This window comes from Netta rufina, assembly GCF_964035555.1.
Source record: "Netta rufina genome assembly, chromosome: 27".
NCBI lineage: Eukaryota > Metazoa > Chordata > Aves > Anseriformes > Anatidae > Netta > Netta rufina.
In genome coordinates, this window is record NC_140151.1 from 1,706,953 (window position 1) to 1,722,953 (window position 16,001).

The 16,001-nt window shown below is 68.2% G+C and overlaps 3 protein-coding genes across 3 annotated transcripts; 2 read left to right on the forward strand and 1 right to left on the reverse strand.

The window, feature by feature from the left end:
- The first annotated feature begins 1,605 nt into the window (after positions 1 to 1,605).
- On the forward strand, positions 1,606 to 6,407 carry MAT2A (methionine adenosyltransferase 2A). Its single transcript, XM_084302222.1, has 9 exons — positions 1,606 to 1,777; positions 3,134 to 3,211; positions 3,303 to 3,425; positions 3,501 to 3,613; positions 3,687 to 3,830; positions 3,941 to 4,159; positions 4,235 to 4,417; positions 4,506 to 4,639; positions 5,131 to 6,407. The coding sequence occupies exons 1-9, from the start codon at positions 1,687 to 1,689 to the stop codon at positions 5,231 to 5,233; spliced, it is 1,188 nt and encodes a 395-aa protein (XP_084158348.1). The 5' UTR covers positions 1,606 to 1,686; the 3' UTR covers positions 5,234 to 6,407.
- A 69-nt stretch (positions 6,408 to 6,476) lies between these two features.
- GGCX (gamma-glutamyl carboxylase) lies at positions 6,477 to 12,321 on the reverse strand. Its single transcript, XM_084302221.1, has 15 exons — positions 12,298 to 12,321; positions 11,972 to 12,205; positions 11,731 to 11,889; positions 10,444 to 10,609; positions 9,706 to 9,784; positions 9,515 to 9,621; positions 9,272 to 9,435; positions 8,918 to 9,186; positions 8,090 to 8,221; positions 7,853 to 8,004; positions 7,592 to 7,761; positions 7,369 to 7,499; positions 7,150 to 7,297; positions 6,744 to 6,939; positions 6,477 to 6,662 (listed from the first exon to the last, which is right to left on the reverse strand). The coding sequence occupies exons 1-15, from the start codon at positions 12,299 to 12,301 to the stop codon at positions 6,509 to 6,511; spliced, it is 2,265 nt and encodes a 754-aa protein (XP_084158347.1). The 5' UTR covers positions 12,302 to 12,321; the 3' UTR covers positions 6,477 to 6,508.
- A 428-nt stretch (positions 12,322 to 12,749) lies between these two features.
- VAMP8 (vesicle associated membrane protein 8) lies at positions 12,750 to 15,805 on the forward strand. The gene is made up of 3 exons (XM_084302386.1): positions 12,750 to 12,867; positions 14,420 to 14,572; positions 15,569 to 15,805. The coding sequence occupies exons 1-3, from the start codon at positions 12,865 to 12,867 to the stop codon at positions 15,710 to 15,712; spliced, it is 300 nt and encodes a 99-aa protein (XP_084158512.1). The 5' UTR covers positions 12,750 to 12,864; the 3' UTR covers positions 15,713 to 15,805.
- The last annotated feature ends 196 nt before the right edge of the window (positions 15,806 to 16,001 follow it).

Sequence of the window (16,001 nt, forward strand, 5' to 3'; positions counted from 1 at the left end):
CCCCAAATTTTCCCCCTCCACTGGGGCCTCCAGGGGCCCCCACAGGCCCTGGGTGGAGGTCTGGGTGCGGTGTGCTCCCACCCCAAATGCAAATAGGGCTGGCCCTGCCCCTATGCAAACAGGGGGGGCAAAGGGGCTCCGCCCACAGCCCCTGCAGCTGGTGGGGTGGGGCGAGAACTGGCCTGGGGTGTCTGTCTGTCCTGAATACATGGGTTGGGGGTGTCTGTCTGTCCTAAATGTGTGGGTTCTGGGAGTCTGCCCTAAATATTAGGCTTGGGGTGTCCATCTGCCCGAAGTACAGGGGGTCCAGGGTGTCTGTCTGTCCTAAAAATGAGGGTTGGGGTGTCTGTCTGCCCTAAACGTGTGGGTTCAGGGAGTCTGTCTGTCCTCCATCCGTGGGTCCAGGCTGTCTGCCCTAAATATGAGGCTTGGGGTGTCCATCTGCCCTAAGTACAAGGGGTGCAGAGTGTCTGTCTGTCCTAAATATGAGGGTTGGGCTGTCCGTCTGTCCTACATCCGTAGGTCCAGGCTGTCTGCCCTAAATACGCAGGTTGGGGTTGTCTGTTTATCCTAAACATGCGGGTTCAGGGCGTCTGTTTGTCCTAAACATGTGGCTTTGGGGTGTCCGTCTGTCCGAGGCACGTGCTCCGAGATGTCTGTCTGTCCTGGCCATGCAGGCTCCGACGGTCTGTCTGTCCCGGGTGTGTCCGTCTGTCCCAGGTCCTGCCTGTCCGTCTGTGCGCCTATCTCGGGATCTGTCCGTCTGTCCTGGCATTTGGGGCGTCCGTCTGTCTGCAGCGGCTGTTCCCGGTGTCCGCCTGTCCCGTGCGGGGTTCCCGCTGTCTGTCCCCCCCCCCCCCCCCTCCCCCCCGTCCGCCTGTCCCCGCCCCGGGCCCGGCCCCAGCGCTGCAACCCCCGCGGCCCCTTGCGTCAGGCCCGCGGCCCGGCACAAGATGGCGGCGGGAGGCGCCGGGCCTAGGGCGGGGGGGGGGGTAGGGGGGGAACCGAGGAGGGCGGGGGCGGGGCGGGAGGGCGGGGGGCGAGGCCCCGGTGCGGCGGAGGGGCCCCGAGGGGAGGGGGGCGCCGGGGGGGCGCCGCGGGCCGCACAATGGCGGCGCCTGAGGCGCGCAAGATGGCGGCGCCCGGGAGGGGCCGTCCTCGCCGCCCGCCCGCCGCCGCCGCACTGCGCCTGCGCGGCCCCGCGCCGCTTCCCGGCTTCGGGGCTGTGCGCATGCGCCCCCCCGCGCCTCCCGCCGCCGGGCACAGCGGGCGGGTCCATGAGGCCGCGCGGGAGGGGGAGCGCCCCGGGGGGAGCCGCTCGGTGCCCGCTGCGCCGCGGGACGGGGGCACGGAGGGGCGTCCCGGTTTCGTTACACACCGAGCTAACGGCTCGCTTCCCCCGCGGGCTGCTCGGGGCGGCTGCACCGCTCGGGGCAGCGCTCGGCGTTACGTAACCCGCCCCCCCCCCGCCCTCCCCTCGTGGTCCCGCCTCCCCGCCCCGCGGCGCGGGCTGCGCGCGCCATTGGCCGGCGTCGCCGGGAGGGGCGGGGCGAGGAGGGTATAAATAGAGGCGGGGCGGCGGGCGCCCTGCTCAGTCCGCCGCGGCCGCCGCAGCTGCTGCTCCCCCGCTCCGCCCGCCGGCACCGCCCCGCGCTCCGCTCGCCGCCCGCCCGCCTCCCCGCCGCCATGAACGGGCAGCTCAACGGCTTCCACGAGGTGTTCATCGAGGAGGGCACCTTCCTCTTCACCTCCGAGTCCGTGGGCGAGGGGCACCCAGGTGCGGGCCGCGCCGGGCCGGGCCGAGGCGGGCAGCGCGCAGGCGCGAGGCCGCTTCAGCGAGGGGAGGGGGAGAGGAGGAGGAGGAGGAGGATAAAGGGGGGGGGGGGTCGCGCGCGCTCCCGGCTCGGGGAGGGGAGGGGAGGGGGGAGGCGATGACGCCACCGGGCGCGCGCGCAGTGGCGGGGCGGCGCGCGCCGCATTGCGGGCCCGGCGCGCACGTGGTTCCCGCGTGGGGAGGGCGGGGGGGGGGGGGGGGGTGAGAAAAAAAGGGGGGGGGGAGGTTTTGTGCCGCCCCCCCCCCCCCCCATTCAGGGGGGGCTCCGTACCCATCCCCGGGGCCGTGAGTCACCGCCGTGACTAAGCAGCTTCCGGGCCACCCTGAGCACCGGGCGGACCCCGGTGTGTGCCCCCCCCCCCTCACCGGGATGTGCCCCCCGCCTCATTCCGCCTCCACCCCCCTCATCCCTCGTTCTCGGCCCTTCGGCATCCTCCCGGGCTGCCCCCGGTGCCGTCCCTTTGTGCTCTCCGTTTTCGGAGCTCTGCCCCCCCCACCTCAGATCCTGTTGTCGTCGTTTTCCATCCCCCCCCCCAACCCCCCCCCCCCCCCGCAGCCGCCCTCGTGCTCCTTTACTCGCCCAGCACCGGAGCTGCCGGGGCCATCACGTGCCAGCAGCGGGGGCGATGAAGCAAGGCAGGCACGAGGCACGCATGCCCCTCTTATCGCCCCGCGGGTGAAGGTCCGTCCCCGTCCCGCTGCCCTTTCACCCTGGGCAGGGGTGAGAGGAGCCTCCTGCAGCTCCCTCCCTGCTGCGGCGCGGCGCTGGCCTCTCCTCCTCTCCTAAATCCGCCCCGAAAGGTCGCCGCCAAGGACGGTGAAGCTGCCTGCTTGCTGTAGGGCCCTTGGGACGCCCTGCAAGGAAAGTGGGGGCTCCTGGCCCCAAATAAAGCATCCTGGGTGCTGGGGGGGCTGGACAGCCGCTGGGACCCTCTCGCCTGGCTGGGCACACCTGGGGGCAGCCGCAGGCACCAGAGAACCCATTGAGAGCAGCCCATGGGGCAGGATTAGGGCCGCCAGGGTGGTGCTGCCTGGCCCCACGGTGCCGTTTCCCTCTCGGCAGTGCCGTAGGTGGCTGAACCTAAGCCCTGACCCAAATGTAACTGGAGCTCCGAGGGTTTAATGGGCAAATGCCTGAAATTCCACGCTAATAACCCGCAGCGGGGACAAGGAGAACGCTGTGTTCAGCGGCTTAATGGGAGGCCCGTGCCCAGCTCGGGCAGCGCTGGCAGCTTAGGGTGGTGGAAGCTGCGGCAGGAAGGGCCGCGCTGCTCTGACGGCCCCGTGCCTTCCCCCCAGATAAGATCTGCGACCAGATCAGCGATGCCGTGCTGGACGCGCACCTCAAGCAGGACCCTGACGCCAAGGTGGCCTGCGGTGAGTCAGTGCCCGCCCGGGGAGGCAGCACGGGGTGGGCAGGGCCGGGGCTGACCTCCCCTCCCCTCCCTTCCTCTTCCTTTCCCCGCAGAAACGGTTGCGAAGACGGGGATGATCCTGCTGGCAGGAGAGATCACCTCCCGAGCTGCCGTGGACTACCAGAAGGTGGTTCGGGACACGATCCGGCACATCGGCTACGACGACTCCTCCAAAGGTGCGTGCTGGGGATGTTCCCTCGCAGCTGGCGGTTCCGGCAGCCCCGCTCAAACATTTTTTTCCCCCCACTCAGGCTTCGACTACAAGACGTGCAACGTGCTGGTGGCCCTGGAGCAGCAGTCCCCGGACATCGCTCAGGGCGTCCACCTGGACCGCAGCGAAGAGGACATTGGGGCCGGTGACCAGGTGAGGCTCGGGGCCGCCTCCTGGTGCCCACGCTGAGCCGGGGGCGCCGAGCTGGAGCACGCCTCTCCCGCAGGGGCTGATGTTCGGGTACGCCACGGACGAGACGGAGGAGTGCATGCCCCTCACCATCGTGCTGGCCCACAAGCTGAACGCCAAGCTGGCCGAGCTGCGGCGCAACGGCACCCTGCCCTGGCTGCGCCCCGACTCCAAGACGCAGGTCAGGGCCCTACGACGGCCCCGCTGCGGCCGGCCCCGCGGAGCTGCCTCACCCACCGGGGACCTTTGGGGCTGCTCCGCGTCCCCTGAGGCTCCGGCGTCTCGTGGCAGGTGACAGTTCAGTACATGCAGGACCGCGGCGCCGTCATCCCCATCCGCGTGCACACCATCGTCATCTCGGTGCAGCACGACGAGGAGGTGTGCCTGGACGAGATGCGCGACGCCCTGAAGGAGAAGGTGATCAAGGCCGTGGTGCCGGCCAAGTACCTGGACGACGACACCATCTACCACCTGCAGCCCAGCGGCCGCTTCGTCATCGGCGGCCCCCAGGTACGGCGGCGTCCGGGGGGGGCCTCTCCCCACGCTCGTGCGGCGCCGTGCCGGTGACGCCGCTCTCCCCCGCAGGGTGACGCCGGCCTCACCGGCCGCAAGATCATCGTGGACACCTACGGGGGCTGGGGGGCCCACGGCGGCGGCGCCTTCTCCGGGAAGGACTACACCAAGGTGGATCGCTCGGCCGCCTACGCCGCGCGCTGGGTGGCCAAATCCCTGATCAAGGCCGGGCTGTGCCGCAGGGTGCTGGTGCAGGTGGGTGCTGCCACGGCCCCATGCCCCGGGGAAGGCTCCTGGTGCTGCCCGGGCCTTGATTCCCGTCCTTTTGTGTCCCCCCCCTCAGGTCTCCTACGCCATCGGCGTGTCCCACCCGCTCTCCATCTCCATCTTCCACTACGGCACGTCCCAGAAGAGCGAGCGGGAGCTGCTGGAGATCGTCAAGAAGAACTTCGACCTCCGCCCCGGGGTGATCGTCAGGTAACGCGCGGGCGGCGGGCACCGCAGGGTGGGCGAGGGGGGGGCGGCGGGGCGGGTGGCGTTGGCACCGAGCGCGCGCGGTCCCCTCCGAGAGCGGCTCCGAGCGGCGCGGCCGCGGGTGCCCGAGCAGAATTGGAGCCGGCCGCCTCGCGGGCACCGCCTCGTGCCGTCGGCGCCGCCTCTTCCGCACCTGGAAAACGGCCGAGGTAAAGGGCCAGGAGCAGCCTTTGGGCTGGGACGCGAGCCGCCTCAGCCGGAAGATAAGTGCTTTTTCGGGCGGACCGGGTGCTGCTGAGGGGTAAGTATCCGGCGGCAGCTGAGCGCCGCGCGCTTGCAGCTTCTCCGCCTTGTTGGGGGCGGCCGGGGGAAGCTGCAACCGCCCCGGGCAGGGGGAGCAGGACAGGGCAGGCGGCGCCCGGCCCCGCAGGCAGGGAGGTGTGAGCGTGGCGGTGCCTGGACCTCTCACTGAGCGCGGGACTTGTATATTCCAGGGATCTGGATCTGAAGAAGCCCATTTATCAGAGGACTGCAGCCTATGGCCACTTTGGTAGGGACAGTTTCCCCTGGGAAGTTCCCAAAAAGCTAAAGTACTAAAAAAAAAAATAAGTGTTAGGCTTTTTTCCCCACTCCTGTTGGCGTAGGCTACAGAGAAGCTTTCAGGCTCTGGGGGAAAGAGCTCCTCTGCCCTCAGCTCTCCTGTCCTCCCTCTGCTCTCGCCCACCGCTGTCTGTCGCCAGGATTTCGGTTGCGTGGGGACCACACGCGGCCTCGTGCCTCTCCCCGGGCCCCCCCCCGGCCCGCGGGGGCGAGCCCCCTGCCCGCCCCACGGCCGCCGTGCCCCCCTCCTTTGGCTTCTTTTTAATCTCGTGACGTCTGAGCTCCGAGACGGTGCCCCCCAAACTCTCGCTGTCCCACGGGGGCTTCCCCGCGCCCCCCGGTCCCGCCGGGACCTCGCTGGTGCTGGTTTTGTTCTTAACCGGATTTTAACCTCTCTGCTCCCACCTCTTTCTCTCTTTCCCTCTCGGAGGACGTACGTGACACGGGGCTGGGGGGGGGGGGTGGGACAGGCGTTAAAGCCGAGCCCACCCCCGTCCCACGTGCGGGTCTGGTACCAGAGGAAATTTTGTCTTTCTTTTCCTTTTTTTCTTTTTCCTTTTCTTTATAAGAAAGCTGAAGTTGAACCCACAACTGCACAACCCCCTCCTCCTGCCCGAGCTCTGCGCTGGGGGGGCTCAGCCGAGCTTTTTTTTGGGGAGGGGGGGGGGGGAAATAGGCCCTTCATACTTGAACGTTTTTCTAGTGGTGTATTTATTGTGTGCTGAGGCGCGGGGCGTGAGTACAGAGAAGCCCCCGGGCTCAGACGGCAGCTCTTGATTTTCCTGAAAGCCCCCCCTGCACCCCGACCCCGCCTTTCCCCCACCCCGGGGAGGCCGCCACGGCCTCCGAAACGGGGTGAAAAAGGAGGGGTTTGGGTCGTCCTGGGGGAGATGGATGGGGGCAGGCAGCTTGGGGTGGCTGCCCCCGGGAGCGTGGCGCATTTGGCCGGTGTGGTACAGAGAAGCCGGCTTGTTTACCTGCCCGCCCCGGGGCCCGCGCCCCAGCTCCTGCCTTAGTGGGGTGGGGGTGGTTTGGGGGGGGCTTTCTCTCTTTTTCTCTCTTTTTTTTTTTTTTTTTTTCCTCTCTTCATATTTTTTCTGGAGGTTTTATTACATTTGTTTCAATTTCACCGATTCCAAAAAGAACACAAAAACCGACTCAATAAAACTGCTAGGTTCTACCTGCCTGCCTCAGCCTCTGCCTGCGGGGGGGGGGGGGGGAAAAAGAGTGCGGGGAGGGGTGAGTTTAAAAAAGGAGACTTTATTGGGGCGCTCAGAGCTCGGGGGACGCCTGCCCCTCGCCCTCGGGCCGCGTCCCCTCCTCTTCCTCGCCGCGCCAGTTGGCGAAGGCCACCTCCTGCGCCAGCTGCTCCAGGGGCGGCCGGCCCAGCGCCAGGTTGCGCAGGGAGATGAGGGTCATCAGCGCGCTGCGGGGGGCAGAAAGGAAGAATCAAGGAGGGGTTGACACAAAAAAAAAAAGCACCAAAAAGGCTGATTTTGGGGCTCACCTGCGCCGGAAGAGGTAGTACTTCTTGCGGAGGAAGCGGTGGAGGCGCTGGCCGAGGCTGGCCTCCCGCCGCCGCCCCAGCTCCTCCAGGCGCCGCTGCCGCCGCAGGAACGCGGCCACCACCGGGTCGGTCGGGGTCCCTGCCGCCAGCGGCTCCCCCAGGATGGGCCGCAGCTCGGGGGGCAGCGGCTCCGTCTCTGCGGGGGGCGAGGGGCTCAGTTTGGGGCTGCATGTGGAGTTTTAGGGGGCTCCCCACCCCAGCTTTGTGGGATGCAGGGCTCAGTTTTGGGGTCTGTGATGATTCGGGGGGCTCCCTGCCCTGGTTTAGGGGGATGTGGGGCTCAGTTTTGGGGTCTGTGAGGATTTGGGGAGCTCCCCACCCAGGTTTTGGGGGGGCCAGGGCTCACCGGTGCCGTTCTGCACCCGCTCTCGCAGCTCCTGCAGCCGCGTCAGGTTCTTCTCCAGCGCCAGCGCCGTGGTGTTGACGTAGGTGTACATGTAGCAGGAGGGCTCCGGCGACACCGTGTGCACCTTGTGGTACTCCCCGGGGGGCACCTTCCACGGGGGGGAGACACAGCATGGGGCCGTCAGCCCCCCCAGCACCCCCGGGACCCCTCCCCACTCACCTGCAGCCCCTCGCCCTCCCGCAGGCTGTGGTTGCGGCGCTGCTCCACCAGCTCCACCAGCACCTCGCCGCGCAGCACCCGCAGGCTGGTGTTGCCCAAATCCTCGCTGACGAAGTTCTCCAAGTGCAAGCCTGCGCCCCGCCAGGTTGTTTTTTTTTTTTTTTTATAAGGTGCTTGGGGAGGGGGGCTCAAGACCACCCTGCCCTGCTCCCCGTGCCCTCACCGGGGAAGTCGGCGATGAAGACGACGTCCGTGTGTCCGTCCAGGCCGCTCTCCAGCTCCTGCAGCCGCTCGCGCCACGGCGACAGCTCCAGCAGCAGCGGCAGCAGCCAGGGCGTGCGGCGCCACGGGGACCACTCGGCACGCACCAGGTCCACCCGCGGGTCCACCAGCCTGCGGCACGGCGCTGTTAAAACCCCGCCAGACCCCACAAAGCCCCCCCCACCAACACGCAGCCCCCCCCCCCCAAATCCCGGGCCCCCACCTCTGCTGGAAGCGCTCGTTGATGGAGACCCAGATGTCAAAGTAGAGCTGGGGCTGGGAGATGTTGTAGCGCGGCAGGATGGCGCTGAGGCACGTCGAGTACTGCTTCAGCATGTCCGCGTGGTCCTTCCAGCGCCGGCTCTGCGTGAACACCTTTTCGGGGACCCCCCCCCAAAAAAAATATCACCGGCTGGCCCCCTCTTCCCCCTTTTACCCGCCCCCGGACCCCGCCGCTCACCCCCGGCTTGAGGTAGCCCACCTCCCCGGTGAGCCCGTCGCGGTACGTGATCTTGACGTGCTGGTGGAAGCGCGAGTGCACCATCATGTCCCACGAGTAGCCGTACAGCCCGTTGGTCCAGTTGTTGTAGCCCTGGGGGGGGGGGGGTGGCAGAAGGGGTCGGGGTGTGACCCCCATCAGTGTCCCCATACCCCTACGTGCCCCCTAGCAGTGTCCCTGTAGGTCCGTGTGCCCCCCAGCAGTGTCCCAGTACCTCTGTGCATCCCCCACAATTGTCCCTATACCCCTATGTGCCCCCCAGCAGTGTTCCCATACCCCTATGTGCCCCCCCAGCAGTGTCCCCATACCCATATGTGCCCACAAGAAATGTCCCCATACCCCTATGGGACCCCCACCAGTGTCCCTATATCCCCACCAGTGTCCCCATACCCCTGTGTGCCTCCCACCAGTATCCCAGTTCCCCCCAGTGGTGTCCCCATACCCCTACGTGCCCCCCCAGCAGTGTCCCTGTAGGTCTGTGTGCCCCCCAGCAATGTCCCCATGCCACTCAGCACTGTCCCCATACCCTATATGCCCCCCACCACTGTCCCTGTGCCCCTATTCCCCCCCCAGCACTGTCCCCATACCCATGTGCCCCCCACCAGTGTCCCCACACCCCCCAGCAGTGTCCCTGTACCCCTAATTCCCCCCAGCACTGTCCCCATGCCACCCCCCAGTACCCCCCCCCCCAGCATCACTCCCACATGCCCCCAAGCAATGCCCCCCCATGTCCCCCCCAACACTCCCCCTTCACCAAACCCCCCCAAAACGCCCCCAAACCGCCCCCACCTGGGTGATGAAGTGGGAGTAGGGCAGGAAGAGCTGCTCCGCCACGTAGAGCAGCGTGAAGGCGGCCGCCAGGTGCTGCCGGAGACGAAGCCCCCCCCGCGCCCCCTCAGCAGCCCCTTCCCCGTAGTGACAATCGGGGCTGCGCTGGGGGGGCTCGGTGCTGGGCAGCCCCCCCCGAAGCCACCGCGGGCAGCGGGCGCAGAGGCGCCGGGGCCAGCTGGCATCGCAGAAGAGCCCGCTGCTGGCCAGCATGGTGTAGGAGAACATGCCTGGGGGGGGGACAGGATGCACTATTAGGGTCCCCCTGACCCCCCCAGGCCATCCCCGGGGTGCTGCCCCCCCCCATCCCCTCACCGATGCTGAAGAGCTGCGAGTTCATGCAGTGGAAGTAGGTGACGAAGACGAGGGCGAGCGGCCGCGTGGCGTCGAAGAAGAGCAAGAAGCCGGCGGAGAGGTCGAGGGCCAGCCCCCCGCCGTGCACCACCAGCAGGCTGGTCATCTCCTCCGACAGCACCAGCCTGCCAGGACATCATTGTCACCGCCGTTGTCACCCCAAACTCCCCTCAGTCCCCCCCCCCCGGTGCCCCCCCCGCTCACCGAAAGGGCGCGAAGAGCCAGTGGCGCCCCAGGGAGCTCATGGAGTAGCCGCCCACCCAGTCGGCGTCCAGCTTCTTCAGCCCCGCGATGAAGTAGACGATGAAGATCTGCAGGATGGGGGGGTGAGGATGGGGGGGGTGACACGCACAGGGATGTCCCCCTGTCACCTGTGTCCCCCCCCCGGCACCCACCTGGGCGCGCAGCAGGGTGTAGTTCCACAGCGGCACGTGGGCGTTGCGCTTCTGCGGGCGCAGGAGGCCGTCGATGGACCTGCGGGGGGGCAGGGGACACCACGGGGACACCGGGGCTTGTGTCACCACAGGAGGACCCCGAGCCATGGGGATACCCAGGTTTGTGTCACCTGTTTGGGTCCCCTGAGCCATGGGGACACGGGGTTGTGTTACCCGTTAGGGGACCCTGAGCCATGGGGAACCATGGGGACACCGGGGTTTGTGTCACCCTGAGGGGACCTTGTCCCCACAGGGAACCACGGGGACTCCAGGAGTTGTGTGACTCTGAGGGGACCCCAAACCATGAGTAACCATGGGGACACCGGGGTTTGTGTCACCCTGAGGGGACCCCAAACCACAGGGAACCATGGGGACACCGCGCTTTGTGTCACCCGTTAGGGGACCTTGTCCCCAAGAGGACACCAGGGCTTGTGCCACCCCTTAGGGTCCCCTAACCATAGGGACCCTGATGTCCCAGATGGACACCAGAGCCCACCCCACCCCCTTGGGGACACCAAGACCAGTGCCACCCCCAGGTGACCCCCTGCCACCCCCTCCCACCACCTCAGCACCCCACACCCTCCCCATTACCCCATTACCCCCAGCACCCCCATCCCTTTTCCCCCTTACCCCACCACCCGGCGGCATCCCCCTGTCCCCCCCATGTCCCCAAGTGTCCCCAAGTGTCCCCGTGCCCACCAGTAGCGGTCGGCGCCCACCAGGGCGAGCTGGAAGGCCAGCAGCCCGTAGAGGTAGGAGTGGTTGTTCCACGTCGTCTTGTCCAGCAGCAGCAGGTACCAGTAGGGCCCCAGGAAGGCCAGGGTGCTCAGCCGGTAGCAGAACCCCACCATGATGCCCAGCGCGCCTGTTGTCACCCGCTGTCACCCGCTGTCACCCACTGTCACCCCCCTGTCACCTCCCGTCACCGCCCGTCCCCCTTGCTGCCACGGCGTCTGGCCCCATCCTGCCCCAGCGCACCCTCCCCATGGGGTCCTGTGGCACCCAGCCCCGTGCCCCTGTCCCCATTGTCCCCCTGTCCCCATTGTCCCCCATCGTGGTGGCTGCCCACATGAGCACTGCGCCCACCCCGATGCCACCCAGCTCTCGCCGTGTCCCAGTGTCCCCATGTCCCTGTCCCCAACACAGTGGCCATCCACCCCCACGTGCCCCGTGCTTGTCCCCATCCCACCCCCATCCACGTCCCCATGTCCTGAAGCACCCATCCCCGTGTCCCTGTATCGCCCCCGATGTCCCCATGTCCCCACATCCTCATGTCCCCGTTTCCCCATGTCCTGATGTGCCCATCCCCATGTCCCTATATCCCCCCCATGTCCTGATGTCCCCATGTCCCCAGGCCCCTCTGTCCCTGTGCCTCCACGTCCCCGTGTCCTGCTGTCCCCACCCCCACGTCCCCATGCACTTTTGTCCCCATGTCCCTGCGTCCTGCTGTCCCCACCCCCATGTCCTGATGTCCCTGTGTCACCATGCCCTATGTCCCTGTCTCCTGATGTCCCTGTCCTCGTGTCCCCATGTCATGCTGTCCCTGTGTCCCCGTGCTCCATGTCTGGATGTCCCTGTCCCTGTGCCCCATGTCCCTGCCTCCTGCTGTCCCCGTCCCTATGTTCTGATGTCCCCGTGTCCCTGTGCTCTCATCCTGCTGTCCCCATGTCCCCATATCCTGATGTCCCTGTCTCTTGCTGTCCCCGTGTTCCCATGCCCCATGTCCTGCTGTCCCCGTGCCCTATGCCCCTTCCTCCTGCTGTCCCCGTCCCCATCCCCTCATCCTACTGTCCCCATGTCCCCATATCCTGATGTCCCTGCCTCCTGCTGTCCCCATGTTCCCCTGTCCTGCTGTCCCTGTGTCCCCATGCCCCGCGTCCTGCTGTCCCCGTGCCCTATGCTCCTGTCTCCCCGTCCTGCTCTCCCCGTCCCCGTGTCCCCATGTCCCTGTCCCCATCCCCATCCCCGTGTCCCCGTGCCCCGTACCCAGCAGCATGACGCCGTACACCAGGTACATCCAGTCGAGCGGCAGCGGCCGCAGGCCGGGCAGCAGTGGGAAGCGGCAGACCTCCAGCCCGTCCAGGTACCGGTGATCCAACCGCGCCAGCCCCCGCTCCTGCGGCACGTCCAGCGCCATCAGCAGCCCTGGGGGCGCGGCGGGGACACCGTGAGCCACCGGGGGCCGCGGTGCCGGGGGTCCCGCTCCCGTCGCGGCGTCGCCGCTCACCGAAAGCTGCCCGGAAGGCCCCGAGGGCGGCGGGGTCGCGGGGGCGATGCAGCAGCCGCACGAGGCGCCCCCAGCTCGCCAGATCCCGGGGCTCGAAGCCCAGGAGGCGCCGGGCACGGCCCGGGGGGCGCCCACCGGGGGGGTCCCCGCAAGGCACCGGGGGCTCCTCCGGTAGCGGTGGTGCCGCCGCCGTCTCCTCCGCCCCGCGTCCCGCTCGCCGCCGCCGGGCTGGGCCTGGAGGGGCAGAGGTCAAGGGTCAGGGGTCAGGGGGTCAGGGGGTGCTGGGGGGCTCCCATCGCCCTCCCGGTGCCGCCCGCTGCCCGCACCCATCGCCGCCGCCGCCGCCGCCATGGCCGGTGCCCGCCCCCCCCCCGCCACGTCACCGCCACCGCACCGCCCGGCGGCCAATGGGGAGCGAGGGGGGCGAGGCGAGGCCCCGCCCCCTGACCTCTGACCCGCTGACCTCTGACCCCGCTGCGGTCACCGACCCGACCCTCCCCCCGCTTTCCCCTCCCCCCCCCCCCCCCGCTCGCTGCCCCCCCCCGAGGCCCCCCCCAGCCCCGTGACCTCTGACCCCAGGCCCCCTGCCCCCCACCCAACCCCCCCCGACCCCTGCCCCCCCTCCGTGACCTCTGACCCTTGACCCCTGCCGCTCTCCCCTCCCCTTCACCCCACGGTGACCCCTCGGGGCTCCCTGACCCCGCCCCCTTAACCTGGCCACGCCCCCCGCGCATGGCCACGCCCGTTTGGTGTTGGCCACGCCCCCTGACCCCCCCGCGCCCCCGCCCCCTGCCCCCGCCCCTGCCCCGGGCGGTGCCGCCGCCGCCGCTCCCGGAAGCCCCGGGCGGGAACGGGACCGGCACCGGGAGCGGCACCGGGCAGCGGCTGCGGCCATGGTGAGGGGGGGGCGGGGGGGCCGGCACCGGACCGGGACCGGGACCGGGACAGGGACAGGGATCGGGACCGGGAAATGGGGAAATGGGGAAGTGCCCCGGGGCCGTTGGGCTGCGGCTGCCACCGGGGGGCGGGGCTGGGGGCCCCATGGGGAGCCTCTGGGGGGGGCCGTGGGGGGTCTGGGGGGGTTTGGGGGGTCTAGGGGGGGAGCTACAGGGACCTGTGGGGGCTTGGGGGGCACCTATGGGGGCTTGAAGGGTGCGGGGGGGGGGCTATAGGGCACCTGTGGGGGCTTGAGGAGCATCTATGGGGGCTTGGGGAGTGTATGGGGGGGCTACAGGGCACCTATGGGGGCTTGGGGGGGTGTATAGGGGGGCTACAGGGCACCTGTGAGTACTTGAAGGGCACCTATAGGGGCTTGGGGGGTGTATGGGGGAGCTATAGGGCACTTACGAGCGCTTGAGGGGGTGTATGGGGGGGTTATAGGGCACCTCTGGGTGCTCAGGGGGTACCTATGGGTGCATGGGGGGGGCTATAGGGGGGTTATAGGGCACCTTTGGGTGCTTGTGAGGGTGTTTTGGGTGCCTATGGGTGCTTTGGGGATACCTGTGGGGGTTATAGAGCACCTATGGGTGCTTGCGGGGGTGTATGGGGTTCCTGTGGGGTTCTTGGGGAGTACCTATGGGTGCTTGTGGGGTGTATGTGGGGGCTATAGGGCACCTATGGGTGCTTGGAGGGTGTATAGGGGGGGTTATAGGGCACCTCTGGGTGTTTGGGGGGTGTATGGGGTGCCTATGGGTGCTTGGGGGGGTACCTGTGGGGGTTATAGGGCACCTATGGGTGCTTGCAGGGGTATATGGGGTACCTGTGGGAGGTTATGAGGTACCTGTGGGTGCTTGGAGGGGGGTATATGAGGTGCCTATGGGGTGCTTGGGGGGGTTATGAGACACTTATTGGTGCTTGGGGGGTATATGGGGCACCTGTGGGTGCTTGGGGGTGTATATGGGTGCCTATGGGTGCTTGAGGGGATATATGGAGGGGTAAGAGGGACCTATGGGTGCTTGTAGGGCACTTATGGGTGCTTACGGGGGTGTATGGGCTGTCTTGGGGGGCCTATGAGGTACCTGTGGGTGCTTGGGGGGAGGTATACGGGGCACCTGTGGGTGCTTGGGGTGGTGTAGGGGGTGCCTATGGGTGCTTGGGGGCACCTATGGGTGCTTGGGTGAGTATACAGAGCACCTATGTGCAGTTGAGTGCCATCTATGAATTCTTGAGGGGAGGTATGGGGCACCTATGGGTGCTTGGGGGGGCGGTTATAGGCCACCTGTGGGTGCTTGGAGGGGTATATGGGGAGCTTGTGGGGTGCCTTATGGGGAGCTTATGGGGTGCCTGGGGGTGTTCAGAGCCCCAGTGGGGTGCTGGGGGGGCGCTTGGGGTGGGCGTGGGGCAGCTCCAGCTTCTTGGGGGCCTCTTGGGTGCTGGGGGGGCTCCTCGGGGGCTGTGTGGGGTGGGCACGGGGGTGCCCCCCACCCACCGAGGCGGTGCCGGGTGCAGGCGGACGCCCCGGGGGGCAGCGAGCGCGTGCGGGACCTGCAGCGGGAGGTGGAGGGCGTGAAGAGCATCATGAGCCAGAACGTGGAGCGCATCCTGGCGCGGGGGGAGAACCTCGAGCACCTCCGCAACAAGACCGAGGACCTGGAGGCCACGGTGCGGGGACACTGCGGGGACACTGGGGACATCGCGGGGACACGCGTCTGTGGGAGCAGGGGGGGTTCCAGGGTCCCTATTTGGCCACGTGGTCCCCAGGGTGGCACCGGGACCCCAGGTGGGGATGGGCGCGTGGGACCTGGGGTACCCCCGGTGTGGCACCGCGTCCCCAAGGGTCCCCAGGTGCGGGGCGCCGGGTCCCCGAGGTGGCACCAGGTCCCGGAGGTGGCACTGTGTCCCCAGGGGTCCCCAAGGTGGCACCAAGGTCTCCAAGGGGTCCCAGATGTGTCTGGGGCACTGGGTCCTGAAGGGGGCACCAGGTCCCCAGATGTGGGCCGTGAGGTCCTCAAGGTGGCACTGGGTCCCCATGGGATCCCTAAATGTGTGGGACCGGGTCCCCAGGGTGACACCGGGTCCCCAAGGGGTCCTTAAAATTGGGGCATTGGGGTCCCCACAGGTGACATCAGGTCCCCAGGGGGTCTTTAGGTGTGGGGCACCAGGTCCCCAAGGTGGCAACAGGTCCCCAGGGGGTCCTTAGAATTGGGGCACTGGGTCCCTAAGGTGACACTGGGTCCCCAGGGGGTCATTAGATGTGGGACATCGGGTCCCCAGGGTGACACCAGGTCCCCAGGGGGTCCTTAGATGTGGGGCACCAGGCCCCCAAGGGGTCCTAGATGTGGGGTACTGGGTCCCCAAGGTGGCAACAGGTCCCCAGGGGGTCCTTAGAATTGGGGCACTGGGTCCCCTGGGGGTCCTAGCTGTGGGACATCGGGTCCCCAGGGTGACACTGGGTCCCCAAGGGGTCCCAGATATCGGGTCCCAGGTCCCCAAGGGGTCCCAGGTGTGGGGCACGGGGTCCCCAGGGTGACACCGGCTCCCCGAGAGGTTTCAGCTGCGGGGTCCCCAGGCGGGTGCGGGGTCCCCAGGCGGGTGCGGGGTCCCCAGGCGGGTGCGGGGTCCCCCCGGTGCCCCCCCCTGAGCCCCCCGTCCCCGCAGTCGGAGCACTTCAAGACGACGTCGCAGAAGATGGCGCGCAAGTACTGGTGGAAGAACACGAAGCTGCTCCTCATCCTCGGGCTGCTGGGCGCCATCATCCTCATCCTCATCATCCTCCTGGCCGCGGGCGTCATCCCCACATAGGGGACCCCCCCCCCACACCCCCACCCCCCTTTCCCCCAGCTTGGGGACCCCCCCCCCCAAGATGCAGCGGCCCCATAAAGGCGGTGCCGCGGAGCTGTGTGGCCGTGTGTGGGACACGGGGGGGGGGACACGGGGGGGGACACGGGGGGAGCGGTGCCAGGCGGGTGCCTGGCGCCTGGGGACAAAAGGCGCCGTGTGACACACGGGGGGGGGCCGCGGCTGGGGGGGACCCGCGCCTTGGGGGGGCTCCTGGGGGGGTCCGTGGGTTGGGGGGGAGTTCTGGAGGGAT

Excerpts from the sequence above, each read along its gene's own strand:
- VAMP8 (XM_084302386.1), top strand. Across the intron at positions 14,573-15,568 it reads CCGAGGACCTGGAGGCCACG|TCGGAGCACTTCAAGACGAC; the intron begins GTGCGGGGACAC and ends CCGTCCCCGCAG.
- MAT2A (XM_084302222.1), top strand. The coding sequence starts at position 1,687 with ATGAACGGGCAGCTCAACGGCTTCCACGAGGTGTTCATCGAGGAGGGC. Across the intron at positions 3,831-3,940 it reads GCCCCGACTCCAAGACGCAG|GTGACAGTTCAGTACATGCA; the intron begins GTCAGGGCCCTA and ends GTCTCGTGGCAG. Across the intron at positions 4,418-4,505 it reads GCCGCAGGGTGCTGGTGCAG|GTCTCCTACGCCATCGGCGT; the intron begins GTGGGTGCTGCC and ends CCCCCCCCTCAG.
- GGCX (XM_084302221.1), bottom strand. Across the intron at positions 11,890-11,971 it reads GGCCTTCCGGGCAGCTTTCG|GGCTGCTGATGGCGCTGGAC; the intron begins GTGAGCGGCGAC and ends CCGCGCCCCCAG. Across the intron at positions 8,005-8,089 it reads TGGGCTACCTCAAGCCGGGG|GTGTTCACGCAGAGCCGGCG; the intron begins GTGAGCGGCGGG and ends GTCCCCGAAAAG.